Source organism: Euprymna scolopes, chromosome 24, assembly GCF_053919585.1.
Source record: "Euprymna scolopes isolate OS-2025 chromosome 24, ASM5391958v1, whole genome shotgun sequence".
Taxonomy (NCBI): Eukaryota; Metazoa; Mollusca; class Cephalopoda; order Sepiida; family Sepiolidae; genus Euprymna; species Euprymna scolopes.
The window spans coordinates 18248738-18267660 of NC_136505.1; the positions used below are offsets into that span (position 1 = coordinate 18248738).

At 34.3% G+C, this 18923-nt stretch overlaps 1 protein-coding gene across 1 annotated transcript in view; it reads left to right on the plus strand.

The window, feature by feature from the left end:
* The window catches only part of LOC145246617 (PDZ and LIM domain protein 7-like), a 78740-nt gene extending 60021 nt beyond the window's left edge, over positions 1 to 18719 (plus strand). Inside the window, exons 2-4 of the mRNA XM_080108286.1 lie at positions 2617 to 2768; positions 8174 to 8361; positions 16544 to 18719. Of these exons, the coding sequence (XP_079964412.1) occupies positions 2617 to 2768; positions 8174 to 8361; positions 16544 to 16644 (441 nt within the window). The 3' untranslated portion in view covers positions 16645 to 18719. The remainder of the gene's footprint in view (positions 1 to 2616; positions 2769 to 8173; positions 8362 to 16543) is intronic.
* Positions 18720 to 18923: the final 204 nt, after the last annotated feature.

Genomic DNA, 18923 nt, shown 5'->3' on the forward strand with positions numbered 1-18923 from the left:
CTTCTAACTGTTATGCTATTCAGCTGCTGCTAAGATGTGTATATGATTTAACAATGTCCAAACCTTGTCCAAACGCCTAAGCTTCATTTGTTTACACAAAGAGCATTGTTTTAGACACTAATGGCAGTTTATTTAGCATTTCCCAATATGCTCAACTCAAGATAGGAAGCATTTATAGTCATCAACATACAGTACTGTTTCGCTGTATCACAACTCATCAGTGTGACTAGACTAGCAACTACCTCAAACCAAGTTTGAAACTTGACCGCCTAGACGACAGTCAGTGCTCCTATTATATATATTTATATATTATACTAGCTGTATATACCAGTTAGAAGTATCTTAGTTCGCCATATTATATGTAAATGTATATATATGTATATATTATATGTACATGTATATATATGTATATATTATATGTACATAAATATATTATACTAGCTTGTCGCCCGGCATTGCCAGGTAGTGCAATACGCTTAAACATATTTTATTTTATGCAAATTGCATGTGTATTATTATAGAATACATCCTCTACTGATTATTATGTGTTTGTTTACAATATCACGTCAGCCGATATTTGGGCTTGATGATGAATGCCGGAATAATCACTTCTGATTAATGTTTAGTTTTAAAATATTCAGGCGAAGAAATGATGTGCGGCGATTTAAAATGGGTCTCTTCTTTTATCGTAAATTGAACTCGTAATTAAGAAAAAATTGAAATAAAATGGTGAGGTACACCTGGGCCTGAACAGTGAATCATTCGATCTGTAGTCGAATGCGTTACCACTGAGCTATATCTCCAGATAACAATTAATCTGTTTTTTTACAAAATGATTTACTGAGATTTTATTATTTCCCTTGGCTGGTGTAACGTAAAATATTCCCCTGTAAAATTCTTCCTTTTTTATCTATAAGAGAAGAAAGACTATTTTTTAAGATCGGATTTTTTCGATTTTCGATACTTATCGGATGAATTTCTGTATAAAACATATCTAAGAACACTGCCATACATATAAATTACCTTTGTGTGAAATTTGCAAAAGATAGGCTCAGCCGTTTCGGAACCTATGAGGAAGGAATTCACACGCACAAAGTGGCTTTTATATAAGAGATAGATAGATAGATAGATAGATATGGAGATTTTACATGATACTGACAAGATTTTTTTTTACATAGGCATCACCACTTATCAAGGCCCAGACACAACTCGAGGATAAGGGTTAAGAGTGTATAGTAGTCAATTGGACAATATAGTAATCGTTAGTAATGGAAATTCGGTAAATTTGTTAACTTAAGTGGGACGGCTCATCAAGAACTTGTTTACGTTGGACTTGAAGACAATACAAATTGTAGTCAGCTGGAAAGCAGGAAAACGGAAGACAGCGCGTCGTTTTCTATATCTTTTAAATTAAAATTTCGATTTTCTATGAAGCTTTGGATGAAAAGTGGAAGTGGCTTTTTAATTCGAATTCTTGAATATCTTTCATAATTCCATGTATTACATACGTTTTCCATATCAAAGAGTTTTTACAAGAAAAGTCACGACACTATCTTTTCAGTGATTTACGTCCTTTTCTCAATAATATTCATTGGATGCAACGTAATAAAAACAAACGGCTAATGGCTTTTTGTAACGTGGAAGTTAATCTTCCTCAACGGCATTGTTACATTTTACCACGGACGTTACATACACAGACAGTTGCAAAAGAGACAAAAGAATTTGATTCGCTTTTTTTGTTAGTTGAAAAAAAAAGTCATTTATTAGCGGTACTTTCCAACAACGCATTGCATCTTGTTTTAGAAGTATCTTTATTCACCATGTAGTTAACAAACCCTGCTGCTTCAGCACGTGTTTACACTACCACAAGTCACATGTCCACCTCACGCTACCACAAGCTTTTGTTTTATCCTCGCCAAGTAGTGCCTTTATTTTTTCTGCTTTTTTCCTTCTTTTCCTCCGCCGTAACGTCAGCTCGCACACCGGCTTGGTCATTTGTATACGTGTCATGCAGCTGCTTATAATTATGCGTCATCGGCTTTGTTGCATTTCGATCGGATCCAATGAGGATGTGTCACTAATTCTAGTGAATTTCTTTTCGGCCATAACAAAGCCATCTGAAATTTTAACTAGGACAAAAGGGTAGAATCTGTTAGGTTTCATGAGCCCATCCTTATGTGGATTTATTGTCTCACAGTTGAAGATTAGCCGTTCGTGAGAGTGTTCTAGTTCATGCATAGAGTGCACTATTATGGAAGTTGGATTTTATCAATAGTCAATACCGACATTCTATTAAAATTTAGTCTCGCTTGGGAGGAAATTAAATCTACACAACCTTCACAAAGTATGGTTGAGTGAAAGAGTGTGTGAGAGAATGTACGAAGGAGAGAGGGAAAGAGGGAGAAAGAAAGAGAAAGAGGGAAAGGGGGAGAAAGAAAGAGAAAGAGGGAAAAGGAAAGAGAGAATGAGAGATAAAATATAAAAAATACAAAAAAGAGAGAAAAAAAAGAAAAAAATCAGAAAGAAAGAAAAAGAAAGAAAAAGAAACGTATTTTGATATCAAAATTTGATATATTCAGTTATTACATATACAGTTATTTTGTTTCTATTTTATAGTGCAGTCCAAAAAGTGTGTCCGGTCAGGCAGGATTAAAGGCTGGAGACGGCATCATTCAAATCTGTGGGGAAAACGTCTCTGGCTGGAAGCATGACCAAGCGAAAGCAGCTATGGTCCGTGCGGGCAATGATGTCGTCCTTCTTGTTCAAAGGTAAAGCAGCACATTTCAGCATTTATTTATTTCTTACAGCGAGAAATGTGACACAAGGGCTGAAAAGCAGGATCGGCCAAGACGCCTCGGCCGATTAGTAATTCTCTTCTCAAAGGCGGAAGGTAAAACCTAGGAAAGTCAGTAGGTAAGAAGTCGTTTCAGAAAGAGTCTAGACTCTGTTGATTTGAAGGCTGAAGTCAAAAGTGCAGTGCATCTCCATAAACGGTTGGTTAGTCACGCTTAAGGTTAAAATAACATTTTGAAGTGCCTCATCTTGGTTGTAATCGTCACAACGTTTCGGCCGTTTTGCCCTCCGTCCTTCATCAGGTGTTTTGTATCGAACTGGAGAACCGTTTGTTAGGAGTCTCGAACCCAACCTTTTATTATTATCATCGATACAAAACACCTGATGAAGGCCGGAGGGCAAAACGGCCGAAACGTTGTGACGATTACAACGAAGATGAGGAAGTCAGTCCGACAATCTCAATCAATGAAAACGCCTCATCTCAAAAATACAGACAATTACTATTTTGAAGTGGGTCCAAGTATTTTTATAAGTGGCTCTGTCGGTCTGCTAGTTGATCAGTCAGTCTGTAAAACTTTATGGTTAAAATAGCATCTTTTCAGCGATAAACGCGCAGACTGAATGGGTGCATCTTAAGAATATCAGTTATTGTTTATTTTACTTATGAAGTTAACCGCCTACGTAAATTTAAACCTGCCCCCTTTTTTAAATTCTAATTTGACTAGACCGACCATTTTATCTTAATCTTATCTTCTGATTTTTTTTGGGGGGGGGGGATTTTTTTTTCATTACTATTTTGCAGACCACTGGAAAACAACAATTATACATTATATAATACAATATCAAATCATCAATACACATTTTTTCTAACAATGAACATTAACTTCTAATTACATAAAACAACGTTCTTCAGTCCTTAAAAAAAAATGTTCAAAAATGTCGTTAAAACTGGAAAAGCAATATTCACGATTTAGAGAACAGTCTCGCCTGAAAAAAGAGCATCAATTCCTTTTTTCTTTTCTTTCTTTTCTTTTTTTTTTAACCCAGTTAAAGACAAGCGATGGCCATTTTCTCTTTTTGCAACGGTGTAAATATTTCAAGTTATGATTGACACATTTCCAAACAATTTCATTTGTGCGTGTTCCCATTACATTTTCTTACTGTCTCATCGGTCCCTTGCTTTAAACAGAATAACGCAATCCTTGTTTTTCCCTTCTAATTTTTACATTAAGTGATATTTTTCTTCGTTCATAACGAGCTAATTCCTAATACGATAAACATTTTTTTAACTATTTTCTATATATAAAGTTTTACATCTGTGTGTCTGTATGTCTTCCTTTTCTTTCTTCGTGAAAAGGTTGTACGTGTGTATTGCTTTTCTCTTTTTTTTTTCTTAATTATTTTTCTAATTCGCCTAGTGTTTTAATGGACCCTACGTTGTGTGTGTGTTGATTTGTATTTTTTTCTACTGTTCTTTCTTTTTTTTTCTTTTTTTTCCAGACATTTTATTGTGTTGTATTGGGGTTTTTTCTTTTTTAGTCTATTTCTTTTTTCTTGACACTAAATCTCCATGCTTCCACGTTGTATTTTGTTAAACACAGGTTCGATTATCGCATCGGTGATGCGAACTGGTCCACGAGCACCAAATTGAACATTTGTTACATAGCGTTATCATTGAGGGGCGCCAAATCGACATTTGGTGTATAACATAAAAGGATTCCGTGTGCGTATGATTGTCTCTAATATAAATGGTTGTGTGTTTGATTATCATAAAGGGAATCGTGTGTGTGGCATGTATTTTCAGAACCTACCTCTGCTTCTTCGATGTTGGACCATCTGAAAATTTCTCATCCTGGAGGGAGACTTGATACCTGTTTTTGGATGAAGATTCAATCACTCCAAGACAAGGAATTAGTTTTATAGTCTTTTTATTTCACTTTCCCCAGAGGTCCTGCAGGAGGTGGAAGTGAAATCGGCCTGTGTGGGTTCTTCTACACACGTCAGCGTTCGTCCCCCCCCCCGTGGAGAGGAGGAGACAACGAGAAGCCGTCCGTTGTCTTCTGTGTCCAAATCAAATCTCCAGATCTAGCCAACCTGACCACGTCACTCATACGTAATCTGGTCAGCTGACCTTCGGTTCTGGTAAACATGTCTACATTCCACGTTTACTCACCTCTCTCTCTCTCTCTCTCTCTCTCTCTCTCTCTCAATCCATTTTGTAACACAATCAGTGTTTGTGTCCAATTTTAATTTAGGTGGAAAAATAAGGGATGCAAATGATTACAACTTACGTTTTAGATGTTTTATAACAAGTAATTAAAAAAATATTTTTTTTTATGTTAATCAACAATGAAATAAAGAAAAAAAATGAAAAGTTGTTTTTCTTTAACCTCATCTTTTACTGTTATTTCACACCAAACAGAGCACGGTGCCACTTAAGGGGTTACTATCTGGGAGCGAATCTATAAAGATACTGTGTAGGGAGTTGAGTAGCTAGATGTATGTTCACATTACACTTGAACATTTGCATGTTAGTACAGTCAGGAAAGCAAGAACCCAGGAGGAAATTCAGGAAAGAAACTATTAGAGTGGAAGGTTTTCCGGCATCTAGGGAGCTCTGTGTAGGGGTGGGATTTTGCTGTTTGTCGGGTTTGTAAGGGGTATTTATGTCGAGGGAGTACAAAGGCTGTAAGTTCTTTGAAGGACTTACCATGAAAACACTTGTAAAACAGGCAAAGAAATGCAACATTTTGTCGATGGGGCAGAGGTTGAAGCCTTTGACAGTGCACGATCTATTAGGTAGCGACTCTCTTTTGAAACCTGTCTAAGAGTATGAGACTAATAACAGATACACCAGCTCAAATGTGGCAACAATACTCCGTACATGGGCGAATGGTGGCCTTGTAGAGATACAGGATACTCTCAGGCGTAAGTAACTTTCTAACACGATAGAGGGAACCCATCTTCTTTGCAGCAGCCCTAGCAATGCCCCCCAATGTATCTGTTCCAATTCATGTGCCCTGTGAACGTTAAACCCAGGAGTTTGAGTAAAGCACTTTCAGGTAATATATCATTAGCTATGCCTATCAGTGGTTCAGAAGGTTTCTTGTAATTATTAAAAAAAATTAAAAGAAAGAAGTTTAGTCTTAGTAGCATTGAACGTTATCATCTGTTTAGGCCCCCATTCCACTACAGACTAGAGGTTTCCGCCATTGCCTTGAATATGTGTTCATTAATTTTCCCCTCGTGTCTGTTATAAATTGTGGTGTTGTCAGTAAATATACCCATCTCTGAAACAATTTAATAAAGGAGGTCATTTCTGAATATCAGGAATAATAAAGGTCTTAGGATCGACCCCTGAGGTACACCTGCATTTATATCTCCTCACATCTTTGAAGTCGGCTTCAAAGTCCACACCAAAGTGTACCTTGATGTGTTGAAGAGTGTGGTGATCCTCAGGTGGCCGCTGGCAAACCCAGGGTGAAGCAGCAGTGTCAGCCTAGAAGTCCAAAGAGACCCAGGCTTGGCTCAGAGGGAGTGCTATGAAATGGACCCTTCTTTCGTTGCCCCTCTACCAACGCCCCCGACCTGAACCCACTGGACTACTTTGTTTTTGGCATACGTTAAGAACATCGCCAACATAACCTCCCACAATACCAAAGCAAGCCTGATCACGGTTATTTGCCGAGTATTCGCCGAGCTCCCGCTGGCGCTTGTGGAAAAGGCATGCTCCCAATTCCGGACCCGTATCGAAGCGGTAATTGAGGATGAAGGCGGCTACATTGAATAGATGCCAGCTCTACTATATAATCAAGTTACCTGAATTGATGTTTTAAATAAAGTTTTAAAGTAAAGCTGTAGTGGTGTTTTCTTTAGTGCGACAAATTTATCGTTCCACTTTTTTTTATGACGTTTAAAATATTATACGTTTTTACGTTTTAAAATATTATACGTTTTTACGTTTTAAAATATTATACGTTTTTACGTTTTAAAATATTATACCTTTTAACGTTTAAAATATTATGCGTTTTTACGTTTAAAATATACGTTTTTACGTTTAAAATATTATACGTTTTTACGTTTAAAATATACGTTTTTACGTTTAAAATATACGTTTTTACGCTTAAAATATTATACGTTTTTACGTTTTAAAATATTATACGTTTTTACGTTTTAAAATATTATGCGTTTTTACGTTTAAAATATTATGCGTTTTTACGTTTAAAATATGCGTTTTTACGTTTAAAATATACGTTTTTACGTTTCAAATATTATACGTTTTTACGTTTAAAATATACGTTTTTACGTTTAAAATATGCGTTTTTACGTTTAAAATATTACGCAATTTTTAAAATATTATACGTTTTTACGTTTCAAATATTATGCGTTTTTACGTTTAAAATATGCGTTATTACGTTTAAAATATACGTTTTTACGTTTAAAATATACGTTTTTACGTTTAAAATATGCGTTTTTACGTTTAAAATATACGTTTTTACGTTTAAAATATTACGCAATTTTTAAAATATTATACGTTTTTACGTTTCAAATATTATACGTCTTTACGTTTAAAATATACGTTTTTACGTTTAAAATATGCGTTTTTACGTTTAAAATATACGTTTTTACGTTTAAAATATTACGCAATTTTTAAAATATTATACGTTTTTACGTTTAAAATATTATGTTCATTTTTAATTTTTTTAAATGACGACTGATTACTCGTATTATTTTACTGTTTTCATCTTGAGTGTTATTTTACCAATGTTTCGGTCGTTGTAACATCCAACTTTCTTCAGGTGTATCTTGTCTAACTCAGGAATTTTTCTGTTGAACTCGAGAATCTACAAATAACTTCGAACGGAACTTTTTATTTAATCCACGAGAGTAGTATGCTTTCGTTCCATCAGCCATGACTGGGTACGGGTTAGGGTTAGGGTTAGGGTTAGGGTTAGTACAAGTCTTGAATAATTTTGGGTTTTACTTTTGAATGTTGTCCACACTGATTATGGAATCTTCAATCTTTAGAAGAATGTAACTTTACAACTGAATTTCACGAAGTACACCATGGGTCTTGTTCTAATGTCCATGTTTCTTGAGTTCAGCAGAAAGATTCCCGGGTTCGACAAGATGAACCTGAAAAAGGTTTGGGAGTTACATCAACCGAAACGCTGTGAAAATAGCATTCTAAATGAGAACAGTAGTCCGAAGAATCCAAATGATTCGTTGAAATATCATGTTCGTATCTAAATAAATAGATTGAATGGGTGCATTTAATAAGATTTGCTACATCGGCTCTGTATGTAACGCTTAGCTTTGGAATCGAACGTACAGATTGTAATAATATCGCTTTTTTTTTTGTTTTTTGTTTTAATTGCAGGAATGCAGTGGCGGTAAAGGCACCCAGACCAAAACCAGCCGCCGCCGCCGCAGCCGCACCAGCAGTAGAGCCTCGTTCTCAATTGGTCGAAGATAGTATTGACCCCGGAATGAATAAAGGTTCCAAATTCAGGGACGTCAACCCGAAAACATATCAAGTGATGAAAGAGGAAGAAGAGGGTGGTTCTGGTAAGTTTCTACCATTTTAATGCAAAGTTTTACGAAGAGAAAGATAATTTTGGGTCTACGCACTTGAAATTTTAGATATAGGTTCCTTGGACATGGATCTAACTTAATAACTTGATTTGAGCCTAAAACAATAAATTTTAAGGGGTCATAATAGGGGTCAAAGTTTAAAAAAATTGACCTCTGCGGTCTCTTCCAAATTACTCAGACAATTTCTGGTCTAAATATTTGAAATTTTACATAAAGGGTATTCAGAGATAGGGCAAGCTTTTTCATCAGTTTGGATCGAAAATTTTTAGTTACCAATGTATAAATGTATGTATGTATGTATGTATGCATGTTTTCATGTCTGCCTTTAACTTTCAGTAGAGGCGAGGGATTTTACCAAGATCAGTATCGTTTTAAAGTTCGATCTTTCATACGACAAATATCGAAAAATTGGTTAAAACATTAATATCTTCCCCTTCAACTAGGCACTTTTCTACAGGGAGAGGGTGACTTTTTTCGCCGATATTTTTTAAAGTTATCCTCTCCTTTAGATTGTCTAGCCTTAATTTTAAAAAATGTCGCTTCCGGTTTGGCGGTGGTCGTAACAGCATAAACGTTAGGTTTTACCCCGATCTTTTCCTCCTTTACGGTACGGGTTCGAGCCTACCTTCCTACTACCACTTTTTTTTTTTTTTTTTTTTTGCTCAACATACACATCCAAACACTTCGGCAACGCCGGGCGCCCATGCTAGTATCTATAAAAGTGAACGTGTCTGTGTCTGTGTAGATTTGCCTTCGCAATAACTCTGTTCATTTTTAGTCTACAGATTCGAAATTTGATACACAGGCTACTGAGATTTGGGAAAATCTACGGGATCGGTTTCTGGCCAGAAATTTGGCGATTAAAGGGACAAATTTTAACGCTTCGACAATTTTGGGTCTACACACCTAAAATTTTAGATATAGTTTCCTTGGGCATGGATCTAATTTAATAACTTGATTTGAGCCCAAAACAATATAATTTTAAGGGGACATAATAGGGGTCAAAGTTAAAAAAAATTGACCGATTTTTTTTCGCAATATACACCTCCAAATACCCGGGCAACGCCGGGCACCCATGCTAGTATGTATATAAAAGTGAACGTGTCTCTGTGTGTGTGTGTGTGTGTGTGTGTGTGTGTGTGTGTGTGTGTGTGTGCATTTCCCTATCTACAGACTCGAAATTTGATATACGGGGTATGGAGATTTGGAAAAATCTATGTGATTGGTCTTTGGCCAGAAATTTTGCGATTAAGGGGTCAAAGTTAAACTATTTAACCTTTGAGAAGTCTACCAAACTCCTCCGACAATTTTGGGTCTACGCACTTGAAATTTTAGATATAGGTTCCTTGGACAAAGGTCTAACTTAATAACTTGATTTGAGCCCAAAACAATAAATTTTAAGGGGTCATAATCGGGGATCAAAGTTTTAAAAAAATTGACCTCTGCAGTCTCTTCCAAATTACTCAGACAATTTCTGGTCTAAATATTTGAAATTTTACATAAAGGGTATTCAGAGATAGGGAAAGCGTTTTCATCAGTTTGGGTCGAGAATTTTTAGTTACCAATATATAAATGTATGTATGTATGAATGTTTGCATGTCTGCCTTAAACTTTCAATAGAGGTGACGGATTTTACCAAGATCAGTATCGTTTTAAAGTTCGATCTTTCATACGACAAATATCGAAAAATTGGTTAAAACATTAATATCTTCCCCTTCAACTAGGCACTTTTCTGGGGGGGGGACTTTTTCGCCGATATTTTTTAAAGTTATCCTCTTCTTTAGATTGTCTAGCCTTAATTTTAAAAAATGTCGCTTCCGGTTTGGCGGTGGTCGTAACAGCATAAACGTTAGGTTTTACCCCGTTCTTTTCCTCCTTTGCGGTACGGGTTCGAGCCTGCCTTCCTACTACCAATTTGTTTTTTTGCTCAACATACACATCCAAACACTTGGGCAACGCCAGGCTGAAATGCTAGTATATATAAAAGTGAACGTGTCTGTATGTCTGTCTGTGTGTGTCTGTGTGTACATTTCCCTACGCAATAACTCTGTCAATTTTTATTTGAGATTTGGGAAAATTGACGTGATCCGTTTTTAGCCAGAAATTTTGCGATTAAGGGGTCAATGTTCAACGATTTGACCTTTGAGAACTCTACCACACTCCTCCGACAATTTTGGGTCTTGGCACTTGAAATTTTAGATATAGGTGCCTTGGACATGGATCTAACTTAATAACTTGATTTGAGCCCAAAACAATAAAGGTTAAGTAGTCATAATAGGGATCAAAGTTAAAAAAAAAAAAATTATTTTTGTTTTTTTTTGTTTTTTGCTCAGCATACACCTCCATACACCCGGGCAACGCCGGGCCGAAATGATAGTATATCTATAAAATTGAACGTGTCTGTGTACCTGTCTGTCTATGTATCTGTCTGTCTGTGTTTCTGTGTGCCTGTGTGTGTACATTTCCATACGAAATAACTCTGTCACTTTTATGTCAACAGACTCGAAATTTGTGACCACCTGAAACGTCCATCTGTTACGGCATTGTTACTGTAGCCACACCCAAGGGCGTTTTACTTGATCATTGTCGTTTCACTGAATTGTCCTGACTTTTGTGCTAATTAATTACGCTTGTGTAACCTGTTGCCGGAAACGACCTTTCAAATATCACACATTGCCAGTTCCGTCAAAAGTATTTCTTGATACACACAACTTAGATATTAAACAATTGAATGCCCTCATTTGGATTCCTAAGTTCACTACAATATCTGCAACCTATCTACGTGCCTATATGTGCATACAAATAGATGGTATTTATTTCTCTTCCAAAATGAGAAATGTGACACAAGGTTCGGAAAGTGGGATTAAAAAGTCAGTGCCCCAAGGAGGAGCACTCTGACCCACAAAAATGATTTGACTGTCCCCATAGGCATTTCCCGGTAGGAGCGCCTCAGGCGATTAGCAATAAATCAATATTTTCTCAAAGAGAGAAGTCAAAACCTGGGAGGGGAATTACCCAGAACTGTCTAGGGCCAGCATAATACTGCAACCAGCAAAGAAAAAAAATCATTTCAAAAATGGTCCAGACTCTGTTAATTTTGGCGCCAAGGGAACAAGTTCTGAAACAGGAAGAGGTAAATGATACTCGTAGTTATATTTACGAAAATATATGTACAATGAAATAATGGGTATAGACGTGGACCGTTGAGTTTGTTGCCGAGGTGACGTACCAAGCCAGCGAATATACGTCCATTATGATTTACGAGAAGGATTCGTACCCCGGCGTTTCCCAGGAAAATTAAGGAAACCAAGAATAGTAGACCTCAGAGATATGCTGACAGAAAAGCAATTTTCACTCCAAATGTACTAATTCAAAATACGGACATCTCGCCCATCTCCTTGCATGGTCATGTAGACATTGTCCCAAATAGTAGCCCCATGCGTCAAGTGGCAATATGTCTTGCTTGGCATGAACAAGAGTTTTTAAAAAGTTAAAACATACACACACACATACACACACACACACACACACACACAGATTAATACTATCGGATTTAAATTTCAATTTTAAACTCCGTTTCCGTGACAGCATAGGGCGTATTTGACGTTAACGTTTTAACTCTCGGTTTGAATTAAAACTCTAACTGGTTGCTGATTCGCTAGAATTAAACCAGATAATGAATTAACAAATAAAAGGAAATAAATAAAATAAGATTGAATATGACGATATAATGGTGATATTATTGGGTAAAGTAACATTGCACAGGGGTATGTACAAATAACATAATAATTGGAATACCGAACTAATTTAAAAAGAAGTCCTATTTCTGCTTGACAGTTCAACTACCTACTCATTTCCGGTCCCGATTTTGCGATGTTTTCCATTTCTAGTTTTTTTTATGACTTTCTTTTTGGTCTCTTCTATTCTGAGAAAAGAGATTATATTCTCGAAATATCAAAGGCTACTACCATTTCTACCAAAAAGTATCTCTACTTGATCTGGAAAATAAATGTCAATGTGTTTTTTGACAATTAGTTAAGTTTATTATTTCTTCCCATGCAGGTGGCTGTCAGATATATATATAAGTATTATTTTTTACTATAATAATTAAATACCTACAGACATCAGTGTTTCATCCTTTCGGGATTCTTCAGTGCAGGGTGTCACGATTAACACCAGCCGAACGATTCGAACCCCGCACCACGAGACGTCTCTGGCTCGATTAGCGGAGACCGTATCCATTCGGCTACCATTACCCGCGTGAAATAGCGTTGAATTTTAAACATTTTTTTTTAAATGTTCATTACGTCAGTCAGAGAGTGATCCTATCGTTATACGATGATCTATGCATAATAGCTAAATTGACCGACTTTAATTCAACTGGAAGTGTTCAACGATAAGAAATGAATTTCTTAAAGGGGCTATATATATATATATATATTTATATATATATATATATATATATATATATATATATATATATATATATTTGTTTGTTAAGTTTATATATATATATATATATTTGTTTGTTAAGTTTATATATATATATATATATATATATATATTTGTTTGTTAAGTTTATATATATATATATATATATATATATATATATATGAATATTGTTCCTATTTATTTGCCTTCCGACGAGGGCAGAGTTAGATACAAGGTTGATTATTAATGTGGGAAAAATCTAGCTCCTCAAGAAGGGGAACTCTGGATAGGAACAAAAATAAGTCAAGAAGGATATTATTTCTACGTTGTATTTGTATGAAAATTGTTTTTGGCACTTAAGGACCGCGACATGTTTAGGGGCGATAACTCCAATTTCTTCTTGGAATAGTTACAAAACACTTCTCTCCCATGTTAAATAATAACGTAAAAAAAAGAGCATTACGCTTAAACAGTGCAGTAGCAGTCATTGAATTGTTTTCTCTTTTAAATCTAATAAAACATAATTTCTTCTTGGTCAAATAACACAAAAAATAAAAAATAAAAAAATAACACCAAAATACTTGAAAACCAAAGGTTATTGTATAAAAATGTATCAAAATATAATTGTAAAACATTTATTAAAAAATATATATTTTTCGTATTAAAGCAAAATTACCTGACCTTTTGGTTAAGAGCAAAGTGCAACATCTGTTCTGATTCTACACATCCTCTTTTCTGTCCTCAATCAGTGGAGGATAAATCCTTCTAGACTAAGGCAATTTTTATTTTTATTATTTTTCCTCAGATTAAAAACCGACCTTGTGTCTAACTCTGCCCTCAAGGAACATTGGATTATTTTTCAAACAATTTAACTGAAACTCATCGTAAAAAAAATAGAATTTTACTAAAAATTAAAACAACATTGGATTTTCTTTTCAAACAATATTACATTTTTTTAATTGAAGCATCATTGTATTTTTTTTTTCAAATAAATTAACGAAAAGAAGTCGCCGAAAGAGAAAAATAGAATTTCAATAAAAAAAAAAAAATATTTGAATTAAAGTAAAACTATAACAAAATATAGTTTTAATTATTGTCACTGTTGAAAAGTTGCGCCCCCTATCGGTCGTTCAATGAAACCCAACAAAACAGAATGGCTCCACCCGCACAATGCATAAACGCCCTATATTTTGATACAATAAATGTTTTTACAATTTTATTTGGATAAAATAAATGCTATTTGGTGCCTTTGAAACTTAACGACCCACGCTATTTGTTAAATAGTATTTTTACAAGTTAAATTCAAGCTTTATGATATCATTTTATTACATATTTTTTCTTAAAAATTTAGACTTGAATAATAATCATAGTCTGGCAACTGTGTATCTCGACTTGTGTCATACATAAGTGCCAAATCTGCTATAACTTATTTTTTTAAGTTGTCATTTAATTATTATTACACACATGGTTTATGTAGAAATAATTTCTTTTGAAGAAATGGCAAAATCATTTCACTCTAAAGAATTTATGTGATAGAAATAGGAATTAACGCAGCAATTCGACAAATTATTCATTTTTTTTTAATAACAAAAATTATCAGCATTACTCAGTTTTCTAAAGTTTTACAATTTCTTTCTTTTTCATTTGAACAAAATTTCTATAAATTTGGGGCATTCTGGTTAAACAAATTCTTTGATATTTTTTTTTTTTTTTTGAGATGAGGATTGTTATTAATTTTGATTGTTTGGACTATCGCTCTCATCTTGGTAGTTGTTCTCACAATGGAATCTTTTTCAACCTTTAGATTTTGCTGAAAATTACTCAAAAGGAAGACCATATGAATATACATCTGGAAACGTAATATTTTACCCTGGGAAAATTGTGGGGTTTGAGCCCCGAGATGTTTTAGGGGTAAAAAAAAGTACTCCTTTTGGGACTAATTTTTCTTTTTCTCCAAAAATTCATACTTGTGTCTAAATAGAGGCTTTGAATGGTACTGGATTCAAATTAATGCATCGTTTTTCATGAAATCGTGTCATTTAGCTGTTTTACCCTGATGTTTTACATCAGGCCAGGGTCTTAAATGGAGAAAATCGCCAAAATCAGTCAGGGGACTATATAGTTTTGGGCTTGTTTTCATAAGTTTTGGTGTCGGTTTTGATTCAAGCTGATGCACCCAAGTCATATGGATATATATATATATATATATATATATATATATATATATATATATTTGAAATCGCAACTATAATAACAATAATATACAAAAATCGATAAAACAAATAATCAGTGTGTATTGAGTAATGTTTGTATGCGTGTGTGCGCATGTGCGTCAGATACCTATTCGCATATTAGTCTGAGAAGCATCTGCCCATATTCCTACAAAAATATTAAGACTAAATGCAGCGATATTAAAAACCTTTCAATGGTAATATAACCAGCTGGCAGCCCATGTAAATTGCGTATGTATTATTATAGAACTAGCGTTATCCTGCCACGCGTTGCTGTGACTCAATTTGCTGTAATGGAAAAGTCTAATAAAAAGAGAAAATGCATGTTTTTTATATTCTTAGTACAGCAATCGACTCCCGCCAAAAAACAAACAAACCAAAAACAAGCAAAAAAAGAAAAAAAAAAGCGTAAATGTAAGAAGTGGTATCTTGCAGTACGTAATGGTTTGATATTTTAGTGTTTTTATTTAACGTAAAATGTTTAATCATGTCGAAAAACACAGTGTTTATGTCTGTATTTGGAGAAGACAAATGGCCGCGGACTCTGTTGAAAAAAAAGGGGGGGGAATGGGTTTAATAATACTTTACGGTTCCAAACCGGTGTTTAATCCTACTGTTCCTTGTGGACGCGTTCTCAGCGGTGTTAGGTGGTAGCAGGAGTAGAAGAAATTTAATAGAGAGAAAAGATTTTACAGCTTCCATTGATTCTAATCGGTTTTGGCAGTGAACTCTCACCGTGAAAAATATAGGAATGTATGGTTATCGAGGAAGTGTAAGGGTAATAGGCCTATAGCACACCTCAGATCCTGTGCTGCAGTTTGTGCACATTACATTTGCTTGTAATGTCTTGATTTTTAATCCTAGTAAGGTCAAATTCACACCGGAAAAAAATGAGTTCATTTTATTTATATAGAAGATAGAATAGAAGAAGATAGAAGAAGATAGAAGAAGATAGATAGAAGAGATAAATCTCTATTGACTATGATATATTACGAGAAATAATTGCCTAGTGGACTAATTTTCAAATAAATAAATAAAAATAAAAAACAAGATAAGTAACAATAAAATAATAATGATAACTAGTGAGACCTGTGGAAATTCCACAGGAAACTTATTCATATGTAATATATTGTTGTTGGCATTCTGTAGATGTTCAGCATAAATGGAGATACTCAGATATTATTGTAGCTCTTTTGCTAAAACTGCAAAACAATTTATCTAAGCTAGCAGGGACGCCCGACCTAGCCTGATCATAAAATATGATTAAATATATTTTAATTCTTGCAGATTTCGTGTATATTATTAAAAAATTAATGTTTTATCGATTTTTGTATATTATTTCTATCTCTCTCATAAAAAACTGCTTCACGATTTAAAAAGCAAAACAGTATTTTATCTCTCCAAGTGTTTAAGAAACATCAGCTCCCTGAAAAAAAAAAGACCAAAAAATCTGTTTAATATATTAAGCTGTTGTATTTCATTTTTGTTTCTAGGTGCCAGACCTGCTTCGATATTTGACCGTAAGAAACAGGATCGATCCCAATACTTAAAAGAAGACAAGAAAACCATTCAGAAGGCATTCGGACAATCATAAAAAGCAAGAAAGAAATCGCAAACGCATGATGAACCAATTAAACACGTGGTGTGGTCGTCGTCTCCTCTTACATGGTTTTTTTTATTCAAAACTTTGGCATCCGGAAAATTTCGGGAAAAAAAAATGGCTTTATATTTTTTGAAACGTGACAATGCATGTCAGTAAATAAACAGAAGTGACTATATATATATCATACTTTGGGGTAATTGCACCAAGTCCGGGATAATTGCACCAACTAGCTAAAAGTGCTCGTTTGGCAACCACGCATATAAAGAGCACTTTTTTTAGTTGGCACAATTACTCCCGGATTTGGTGCAATTACCCCAAAGTACGGTATATATATAAACACTTAACTGCATTAACTGCAGTTTCATAGATGATCCATTCTTTAAAAATTCTCAGTATATTCTTGTGCGGTGTTATTCTTTTGAATCTGGGTTTATTGTTCAAATCTAAAAGATAATTTCCGATGAATGGATAAACTATGAAACTGCAGTAGAATGCAAACATAAACAAGCTTTATTATTATTATTTATTTATTTATTAAGATGCTCTTTATATCTTGAAAGTCTGCTGTTTTTATTCAGCTCGGCTTACGAAATTCACCTCTGAACGATTGTTTTTTTATTGTTAACATGTTTTATATATATGTATATGTAAAGTAAAAAAAAAGCACATGGAAAAATTGTTACTGTCCGGGCAGTTTCGTTCATGTCTGCAATTCAAAGTAAATTGAGAAGATGTTGTGATGCAAAGAAAAAAATAAATTTTCATAAACTCTTTAAGACAAGTTGGAATGTGTGTCGTGCATATATCCAGTAAACGACATAAAGGATTAGAGCGTCTAAGTATTTCACACGTGTTTTGTCCAGTGAATAAGAGACCCCTTTTTATTTGCAAATACACTTCTGATCAAAGATTTAAGACCACTTGAAAATTTTTCAAAAGAAGCTTTATATTAAGGATAGATTTTAAACTCCATTAAACTTTAAATTCCAGAAAACAAAACAAAACAAAACAATAGTCGTTACCAGCGATAGATCAATGGTAAGCGGCTGTTTCGATAACACCTGGTCATTAGCAATAGTTATCGCAACAGTGGAGACTACTGGAAATTTGAGGAGACTAATTGTCACCCAGATTCCAGGGAACACCACCGGTTATTATTTTAAGCAATCACTGATGATGACCGGTGTGAGAACACCTAGTAAGTAACAACAACAACAACAACAACAACAACAATAATGATGATATAATAAAAGAAAAAAACACTTATCCTGAGTTGTAAAAGTAACCCATCTATCTTCCCCTCACTCTTAGCTACACTCCTGATCAAAAATTTCAAACAAGTTGAAAATTTTTAAAACGAAACCATTTTTTAAAGATAAATTTCAAACTCCTCCCACTTAAGGTTACCAATACTAAAACTTAAAAGGTTACGAAAAAAAAAAAACTATATTCCAAATATTTAATTCAGTAATGTACATTTTTATAAAATAAGACATTTTACACTTGATCAAAAATTATAAGATCATGGCTATAATTCTACGAAATTGTACGAAACGTGTACGAAACCATTCAACAACCAAATTTAATAATGAGTTCTACCTGCACTGATTTTGATAACTTCAAAAATTCTTTGGGGCCTGCTAGAAATAAGCGTTTCCATTAAAGTGCGGGGTATGTTTTTAAACTAAATGATTGAAATGTAGCCTTTTCCCGTAATCTTTTAGGATGTAACCTTAAGTGGGAAGGGTTTAAAATCTGTCCTTAAAAAAGTTTTTTTTTGAAAGATTTTCAAGTGATCTTAAATTTTTGACTCAATTTGATGTTGACCCAATTTGATGTTGACCCAATTTGATGTTGACTCAATTTGATGTTGACTCGATTTGATGTTGATGATCATCTGAAGAAAATGAAACTCGTCAGGCAATAATAAGTTCACCATTTTGTTCTGTTTTACTCGTATTCTGTCGTTGGGATATTTTTTTATTTGTATAAGTTAATTTTTAATAATACATGAGCACAAAAGTAAAATGATTAATAAAAAAAATACATTACTTTCGCCCTGAAAATCCATTTCGTATGTTTTTCTTTCAAATGCTCACAAATAAGCACTTTTTTATATCATGTTTGTATATTTTGAGATGAGGATTGGTAATTAGTTTTGTATTATTCTGGATTCCAAAAAATCCAAATAATACAAGCACTTTTTTGTTTCAGAATTTTTCTCCACAAAACCTGTGACATAGTGGATAAATTACTTGGTAAAATTCAGT